General features: G+C 59.0%; 1 protein-coding gene across 1 annotated transcript; it reads left to right on the top strand.

Annotated features, from left to right (window-relative positions):
* Window positions 1-263: 263 nt before the first annotated feature.
* On the top strand, window positions 264-9,112 carry NES (nestin). Its single transcript, XM_081306868.1, has 4 exons — window positions 264-1,082; window positions 2,005-2,129; window positions 4,269-4,342; window positions 4,562-9,112. The coding sequence occupies exons 1-4, from the start codon at window positions 300-302 to the stop codon at window positions 8,707-8,709; spliced, it is 5,130 nt and encodes a 1,709-aa protein (XP_081162994.1). The 5' UTR covers window positions 264-299; the 3' UTR covers window positions 8,710-9,112.
* Window positions 9,113-9,455: the final 343 nt, after the last annotated feature.

The following is a 9,455-nucleotide window of genomic DNA, read 5'->3' as shown; positions in this document are numbered from 1 at the left end:
GGATGGGGTTCCCCAGGGCATGGCTCCACTCCCCAGCCCCCCGGGGACACCCAGGAGCAGGGGCGATCTTGGGCTGAGCCCTAAAGGGTTAAGCCCGGGTCCCGCCCCTTTCCCGCCCGGCTGGCGGGAGTATGAATAGCCTCGCTCCCTCTCCCGGACTCCCAGTCGCTCGCGCTGCTCCCGCTCCGCCCCGCCCCGCTTTGTCATTGTCCCCTCAAGTCTCTTTCTTCCTAAAAGCTCCGAGAGCCGCTCCCTTCTCCCTGGTGCCCTACATCCTAAGAGTGGTTTCGACGAGCAGGATGGAGGGCTGCCTGGGGGAGGAATCTTTCCAGCTGTGGGAGCTCAACCGACGCCTGGAGGCCTACCTGGCCCGGGTCAAGGCGCTGGAGGAGCAGAACGAGCTGCTCAGCGCGGAGCTCGGGGGTCTCCGGGCACAGTCCGGTGACACATCTTGGCGGGCCCGAGCCGACGACGAGCTGGCGGCCCTGCGGGCCCTCGTGAACCAGCGCTGGCGGGAGAAGCACGCGGCCGAGGTGGAGCGCGACAACCTGGCCGAAGAGCTGGAGGGCGTGGCGAGCCGATGCCAGCAGCTGCGGCTGGTGCGTGAGCGGGCCTCCGAGGAGGCAGCCCGCAGCCGGCGAGCGGTCGAGGCCGAGCAGTGCGCCCGGGGCTGTCTGAGCGCACAGGCGGCGGAGCTGGAGCGCGAGCTGGACGCCCTGCGCGCCGCGCACGACGAGGAACGGGCCAGTCTGAACGCTCAGGCTGCCTGTGCCCCCCGGGTCCCCGCTCGACCCCGGGGTCCCCCAGCGCCGGCCCCGGAGGTGGAGGAGCTGGCCCGGCGGCTGGGCGACGCGTGGCGCGGGGCAGTGCGCGGCTACCAAGAGCGCGTGGCGCACATGGAGACGTCCCTAGGCCAGGCTCGCGAGCGGCTGGGCAGAGCCGTGCAGGGCGCTCGGGAGGGTCGCCTGGAGCTGCAGCAGCTCCAGACCGAGCGCAGCGGCCTCCAGGAGCGCAGGGAGGCGCTGGAACAGAGGCTGGAGGGCCGCTGGCAGGAGCGGCTGCGGGCCACTGAAAAGTTCCAGGTGAGGTTGTGACCTGGTCCCTTCTGGGGAAGGCAACAGGCAGGGGTGGCCTTCGATGCAGGCAGGAGACACCACTCAGAAAACCCGCATCCGGTGCCAGGGGCCCTCGACCTTCACAGCCGGTCTGGGGTGGGTGGGAAGGATGGGGATGTAGAGGCCTCCAGAGCGCATGCCTCTCAAAGGCAGGCAGGCAGGCCCAGGACGCCCTGCAGCCCTCCCTAGGCTGCTGTCACTCAGAAGATGCTGGGCGCTTTACACCCCAGCTCCAGGTCTCTAGCCTGGCCTCTCAGAGCCTCTACCTGGCAGGAGGAGACAGGGCCCCAGACCCTCTCCCATGTCATGGCTTCTCAGCTCCTTGGAGCACATTCCAGAGGCCTGGGACAGCTGCTTCCTCAGGAACAGCACAGATGGGACCAACAGCTGAGAAAACAGCCTCTTGTCTGGGCCAGACCGAGGTCTGACCACGGCCACCTCCCCACTCCTCCTCTGAAAGATTCCAGAACGTGTAGGAAGTGGAGGGGCGGGGCCTGGGGTGAGGAGTGAGACGTGATGGGACCGGGCTGTTGGGCTCCCCGGCTGCAGGCTCCAGGCTCTTGATTAATCGTTTTTCCTTCTGCTTCCACTTTCCTCCCTTTCCTCCTCTGTAACCCATCTCCTCTCTCCCTCACCTCCCCCTTCCTGTGGGAGCTGAATTCTCAACAACATGTGCTCCCAGTTAATCAGCATCCTCCCGAGGAGCCAGGCATGGGAGAAGCTGGGAGGGGCCCTGTGCTTGTTTGGGGGGCCCAGTGGGGATTCCCTGGCAGGAGGGGTGGGAGAAAGGGGGAGGCTCTGCGCTAGGAGGAATCAGGGAGTAGGAGATCTGGGTAGTTAGCAGGGGGGACCCCGCCGCCCCACTGACTGCCCCGGGCTTGCTCTGCAGCTGGCTGTGGAGGCCCTGGAGCAGGAGAAGCAGGGTCTCCAGAGCCAGATCGCCCAGGTCCTGGAGGGTCGACAGCAGCTGGCACACCTCAAGATGTCCCTCAGCCTGGAGGTGGCCACATACAGGTAAGGATTGTCCCCACCCCGCCCAGGCACACAGACATACACACCCATCCAGGGCGGTCACTCTGTGGCTGGAAGGGCCCAGGGGTAGGTGGTGGCTGCTCTGCTCTTACTGGGTTTTGTGACCCTGAACTGGTCATCTCCACACCAGGACATGTCCCATCTGAGCCCCCTGCCCTCCCTTGGGCTCAGGACCAGAGAAGTTTCCTGAGCCCAGGAAGTCCTGGAAGGAGGGGTGAAGGGCCAAGTGGGATAGCCTCAGCAGAGGGGCTGGACACTTGTGGGCCATCTGCATCCTGGCCCTTCCCCCAAGGGGCTGAAACCCATCATCTGAGTGTGTGTGTGTGTGTGTGTGTATGTGTGTGTGTGTGTGGTCGCACCAGGGGGAAGTGTCTTCAGGCAGCCTCAGAGAGGAGACCTTGCAGCCAGTCAAAGTGGCACACACCTGTAATCCCAGGGAGGCTGAGGCAGGAGGATTGCAAGTTCAAAGCCAGTCTCAGCAACTAAGTGAGGCCCTAAGTAACTCAGTGGGACCCTGTCTCTAAATAAAATACAAAACAGGGCTGGGGATGTGGCTCAGTGGTTAAGCACCCCTGGGTTCAATTCTTGGTACCAAAAGAAAGAAGAAAGGAGTCCTTGCCTGTGTGGGTTGTCATAGTGACTTGTCACCTGACCAGGATCACAGCTTGACTATAGGTAAGAGCTGAACTGGGTGACATCTGTCTGAGGAACCTTTTAGCCTGAAGATCAGGGGTCTGACTCCTCTGTAGCCCAAGGGCACCGCCCCTCTGTTGCCGGGAGAGGCTGAGCAAGGCTACTCTGCCTGGGGCAGAGCCCACATCTCTTCTGCAAGCTCTCTGCTGCCTGAGGATCCAGTGACATCCACAGGGTGGGAGTTCAGGGCTGGATGAGCTTTTAGGATAGAGCACAAGAGTCCACTGGCAGAAAGGGCAAGGGGTTCTGAGACAGGCCCAGGAAGGGAAGGGAGCCAGGGCCCAGAATAGGAAGGGTGGGGAAGAGAGGGACCCCACGTCCACAGAGCATAGAGAGCCCATGCCGCCTCAGGAAGAACAGAGGTGACACTACAGTGGATCTGACAGCCGCCAAGTCATGGAGAAGAGGAGAAAGTGAATGTTCAGAATAACTTGTTTGAGCCAGCACGTGGCGCGCGCCTGTAATCTCAGTGGCTCTGGAGGCTGAGGCTGGAGGATCAGGAGTTCAAAGCCAGCCTCAGCAACTTAGCAAGGCCCTAAGCAACTCAGTGAGACCCTGTCTCTAAACAACAACAACAACAATATATATATATATATATATATATATATATGGGCTAGGGATGTGGCTTGGTGGTTTAGTGCCCCTGGGTTCAATCCCTGGTACAAAAAAAGTAATAATAATAATTTATATGATTGATTGGTCCTCCCTTCCCCAGTCAGCCCGATGCGGCACTGAGGCAGAGGCATGGGCAGAATGACCTCCATTCCCTGAAGGGGCTTGGGATCCAGAGCCCTTAGCCCAAGATGAGGCCCTTGACCTCCACACCACTGAGGGGAAGGGTCTGGGCTCCCCTGAGGAATGCAACCGCTGGTTTTTGAGGCCTGAAAAGGATTTGCAGAGAAGGAGCTGAATTCATTTGCTTTTGTCTGCCGCCAGCTCTGGGGGACCCCCAGGGGAGGAGGAGAGAGCCCATCCCCTGGGAACAGACTGAGAATTCCCATTTCCCCTGAGAAGCCCCCCTCCTCAGACCCTCCAGATGGCCGTGGGGACAAAGGCAGGAATTAGCATGAGAATTGGCTCCCCAACCCGGGGATGAGGTCATGGGCTGGGATGGGAGGGGGAGCCCCAGGGAGGGGGAGGGAGGGGGAGATGGTTAAGCCACCAGTGATGTTCTGGTGGCCCTGCGTCTGACTGTGTGGGAATCCACTTGTGCATCTTTGAGGTCCCCAGAGTGCCCCGAATATGTGTGTGACTCTGTGTGACCAAGTGTGTGATGTCTGTGACTGTGGTTTCACCCTGTGGGTGGCTTTTGTGTGACAGTGGTTAAAGGAAGGGGGAGCCTGCAGTGGCGGGATCCCTCAGCTCAAAGCTCAGCCACCGGCCTCCTGAGGACCCAGGGCTGACCCAGCTTCTCTTCCCTCTCCCCAGGACCCTCCTGGAGGCTGAGAACTCCCGGCTACAGACCCCTGGTGGCAGTTCCAAAGCTTCCCTCAGCTTTCCCGGTAAGAGAAGGGGCCAGGTTGCCCCTGAAACCCTAGCTTCTTGGCTTTTCTTACCCAGGCAGATTTTTCTAAGTCTTAACTCCTTGGCCCCCAAAGCACTGGACATACTCTCAGCCTAGCCTGTCGTCCCTTGCACTCCTGCCGGAAGTGATGACTGCCTGGTGGCTCCCCAGAGGACCAGTACATACTGACACTGTTCTTCCTCCTCTACCTTTCCAGACCCCAAGCCAGAGCTGCATTTCCCTGGGACCCCAGAGGGCCGGCATCTGGGACCTCTGCTTCCTGTTCTTAGCCCAACTGCCCTCCCATCTCCCTTGCCTAATGCCCTTGAGACACCTGTACCAGCCTTTCTAAAGAGCCACGAGTTCCTCCAGGCCCGTACCCCCGCCTTGGCCAGCACCCCCATCCCACCCACACCTCAGGCTTCCTGTCCTGCTACAAATGTAGCGGCCAGAGCCCAAGATGCTCCTGTCTCCTTGGTCCAGCCGCAGGGTGAGAGCCAACAGGCTCCAGAGCTTGTGTGGGCTGAAGCCAAGGGGGCTGTCCCTGCCAGCATCCTCCCAGGACCACAGGAGCCAGGGGGCAAGCAGCCAGAGGCCAGTACAAGCCAGTCACCTGAGAATCAGTCCTCTTTGGCCCCACCCCTTGGCCTTGATCATCCTAGTTTAGAGGCTAAAGATGGAGAACCCAGTGGATCTATAGCATCCAGCAGATTCCAGGAAGAAAGTGAAGGGCAAGTATGGGGGCTAGTAGAGAAAGAAGCAGCCATAGAGGTCCACGTAGTGAGAAACGTGCAGCAGAAAACATGGCCAGAAGGAGGAGACTTGGACATGAAAGAAATTCAGGATCAGGATCCTTTGGAAAAAGAAACCCTGAAGACTGGGGGAATTGAGATTCCAGAGCCACAAATGTCCTTGGAAAACCAGAGTCATGAGGCACTAGAGAAGGAAGATCAAGAATCTCTGAGGTCTTTAAAGGAAGAGAACTTAGAAACACGAAAAGATCTAGAAAACAAAAATCCAGAGCTACTGAAATCTTTAGAAGAAAAAGACCTGCAGTTGGAGAGACCTCTAGAAAAGGAGGCTCCTGAACTACCCAGACTTATAGGAAAAGAGGACTCACAGACATTGCAATCCTTAGAAAAGGAGAACCAAGAACTAATGATGTCTCTTGAAGGTAATCTAGAGACAGTTTTATTTGCAGGAAAAGAATATCAAGAATCAGTGAAGTCTCCAGAAGAGGAAAAATTAGAATCATTGGGAGCTCTCAAAGAGGAGAACCAACAGCCTCTGGGATCTGAAAAACCAGAGGACCAGGGATCATGGGGATCTCTTCCAAAAGAGAATCAGGAGTTCCTGGGGGCTCTTGAAAATGAGAACCAGGAGACTTTTAGACCTCCAGGAAAAGAGAATCAGGAACCACCAAAGGCTCTAGAGGAAGAGGATCAGAAGATTGTGATGCCTCTAGAAAAAGAGAACCAGGAGCCACTGAGGTATCTAGAAGAAGAAGATCAGAAGACTGTGAGGCCTCTAGAAAAAGAGAACCAGGAGCCACTGAGGTATCTAGAAGAAGAAGATGGGAAGACTGTAAGGCCTCTAGAAAAAGAGATTCAGGAGCCACTGTGGTCTCTAGAGGAAGAGGACCAGAAGGTTGTGATACCTCTTGAAAAAGAAACTCAACAGCCCCAAAGTTCTCTAGAAAAGGACCAGGGGAGTATAATGCCTCCAGAAAAAGAGGATCAGGAGTGTTCCTCTCAGGAAGAGGACCAAGAGACATTGAGACACTTAGAGAAAGAGACTCAACAGCCACCGACAGCTCTAGGGGAAGAAGAACAGATGACATGGAGATCTCTAGAAAAGGTGGATCCAGAGTCACTGAAGTCTCTTGGAAAAGATCAAGAGATAGTTAGGTCTCTTGAAAAAGAGAACCAAGAGTTATCCAAGTCACCGAAAGAAGAAAGTAGAGAGGCAATGGGGTCCTTGGAAACAAAAAATCTAGAACCATTTGAGTCTGCAGAAGAAGAGAACCTGGAAATATTGAAATGTCAAGAAACTCAGGAGCCACTCTGGTCTCTGGAAGAAACAAATAAGGAGACAAAGAAACCTGTAGAAAAGGAAATTCAAGAACCACTGGCGTCTGTGGAAGAGAACCAAGAGACACCGAGACCCCTAGAAAAGGAGACTCAAGAACCACTAAGATCTCTGGGTGAGTGGGACCTAGAGAATCCGGGATTTCCAAAAGAGGCAGAGAAGGAAAGTCCAAGGGATCGGGAAGAGGAAGAGAGACTGGAGAACGGAGAGACTCAAGAGTCACTGAAGTCCCTGGGAGAGGAGGGGCAAGAGCTGCCTTGGTCCACAAATCAGAGGTGGGAGGACAGGGCTGTGGGGGACCAAGCACTGAGCCAGGAAGCGCCCCCTGGGAGGCTTGGAGTGGGAAGTGAGGATGAGGCGGAGCCGGACCTGAGGGAGCAGGATGGGGAGGAGGAGGAGGAGGTGGCACAGCCAGGAGCGCCAGAGCCCAATGTCACAGGAGACACGGGGAGCCCAGGGAGTCCTGGGCCCGGGGAGCAGAGTGTCCCAGCTGAGGGAGCCCGTGGGAAGGGACACACCGAGGGCCTCCAGGACGCTGCTGGGCCACCAGAGCAGGTGGGAGCCCCAGGCCTGGGAGCTTCCCCAGGAAAGCCAGGGGGGACAGAGCCCCCGAGGGCAGATGAGGGTGAGGCCTCAGAGGGTGACCTGGAGGTCGCCTGGGGATCAGAGACGGCCAGAGGTGAGGCTGCTGTAGGAGCCAAGCTGGCACCGGAGCAGGAGGTGATGGGATTGGAGGACCCAGGGCACCAGGCTGGACAGGAGGTGATGTGGCCACCCCTGGGGGAAGAAGGCTCGGGGGCAGAGAGAGCTCAACTCTTAGAAGCACCAGGAAAGGACCTAGAGGAGGCAGATGTCCTGGGGGCAGCTCTCTCCAAACTGCCCGGGACAAGCAGAGACCCCTCAGAGCCTCCCAAGGACTCAGAGGGGTCAGAGTCGGAGGTCCCCTGGGGAGCAGAGGAGGTGTCCCCTGTTGAGACCTCAGGAAGTGGGACCTTTCAGCCCCAGGTTCAGGGCTCAGAGGAAAGCGAGGATGTTCCACCAGTGCTGGGGCCCCCCAGCCCCAGGCCCCCTGAACCCTGGTTGCCCACCCCAGTCCTGGAAGATGCCCCTGGGCCTCAGCCCCAGGATAAGGGGAACCTGGGGGCTGGCTGGGGGCTGGAAGGCGGGGCTGAAGCCCTGAGAAAGGTGGAGGGTGAGCAGGAGGAGTTAGGTCCTGGAGACATCTCTGAAGACCCCCAGGAGGAGGGAGAGGAAAGCCGAGAAGAGAGCGAGGCGGATGAGTTAGGGGAAACCCTTCCGGACTCCACTCCCCTGGGCCTCTACTTCCAATCCCCTGCCTCCCCCAGATGGGACATGGCAGGAGAACAGAGGCCCTCCCCATTAGGGGAAGCCAGGAAGGAGGGCTGGGATCCCACTGCCCTGGTCTCCAAGGGCCCCGGGGCCCAACCTTCAGAGGAGGAGGAGGAGGAGGAGGAGGAGGAGGAGGAGGAAGGGCAGGGCCAGGACTCTGACCTGTCAGAGGAGTTTGAGGATCTGGTGACTGAGGCGTCCCTTCTTCCTGGAGACCCCCGGGAGCTGGCAGAACCTCTGGGCCAGGTGCCCCAGATGCTGAAGCCGGAGGTCTGGGACGGGGATGGGGAGTCGGATGGGTTTGCAGATGAGGAGGAGGGTGGGGAGGAGGGAGAGGAGGAAGAGGAGGAAGAAGAGGAGGGGAGGGGTCCCGGGGCTTGTCGGTGGGGGCCAGGGGCCTCTGTTAGCAGCCTCCAGACTCTGAGTAGCTCTCAGAGAGGGGACCTGGAGCCTGAGACCGTGGGTGTCAGTGTCCCCTGGGATAATGGCTTGAAGGCCTCTGTGACTGCCCTGGAGACTGAGTCCCAGGACAGTGCTGAGCCCTCGGGCTCCGAGGAGGAGTCTGACTCCGCTCCTTTGGAGAGGGAGGACCCAGACTCCGGGCCTTTACAGACTCCCAGAGGGGAGGAAGACCCGGGCCCCCGGGCAGGGGACCCCCTCAGTGTCAACGGTCAAGACCACAGCTTGGAGGAGGAGCCAGAAGACGGGGATGGAAGGGTGATGAATGGGCTGCAGCAGTCCCAGGGCACAGGGCAGGGGACGCCTGAGGCCCCTGATGGGGACAGAGAGATCCCCTTACAGGAAGAGGAGGGGGTTGCCCTGAAGACCCCTCGGGCAGGGGCTCCTGTCCACCTGGGCCCTGGCCAGTTCCTGAAGTTCGCCCCAAGGGAAGGAGAGGGGGATTCCTGGTCCTCCGGGGAAGACTAGAAGTGTGGCACCCGGGACTTGGTGGTGGGCGATTGGCCCTAAGTCCCCTCCCAGCTGAGAGGCAGCACCCTTAATGGACAATCCTAGGTCTGTGGTTTCTGAGGGACGAGATGCCCGGCTGGCTAAGGTGAAATGGGGTGTGTCAGGAGCCTGTCCCTAAAAACAAAGCCTTGGGGAGTAAACACTTCAGATTCTGCCATCTCCCAAGGGAGGGGACAGTGGTGGCCTCCACCAGGGCTACCCAGCCCTGTGCCACCCGCTGCAGCAGTCTCGTCCTCCTGGGAGGCCTGCCCTGTGGCTCATGGACGTGAAGAGTGTGCCCGTGTCCTGACCCCTCATCCGGGCCGTACTGTCACCCTGCCTGGCTCACCCCTGCTTGAATAAAACCATGCCTCCACCTACAGAGTCTGTGCTCCTCCTTCCCACACTCAGGGGGTCTTCAGGGCAGGCAGAAGAGCAGAAATAGTGGGGAGATTTGGGGAAGGAAGCAGGAGAAGCCAGCGTCAGGAGGGGCTGCCTCCCGGGAGGCCTGGGGGCGGGGGACACTAGGCGAACAGACCCACGGACTGGGGCAGCGGGCAGCAGCCCTGCAGAAGGCCAGCCTGGGTGACCTCAGTGTCTGCAGACGCCGGCCCTCGTCATCTCTGCCTGCAGCACTGATTACAATGATTAGGTCTTGGGCCACCCCACCCCTGTGCGTCCTCCCCATCAGCCCCTCAGTTCCGCCAGCATAATAAGCCCCCTTG

Source organism: Spermophilus citellus (genome assembly GCF_964194105.1).
Source record: "Spermophilus citellus genome assembly, chromosome: 9".
Lineage (NCBI taxonomy): Eukaryota > Metazoa > Chordata > Mammalia > Rodentia > Sciuridae > Spermophilus > Spermophilus citellus.
Note: the sequence above shows the minus strand (reverse complement) of the source record. Positions and strands in the feature narration are given on the sequence as shown.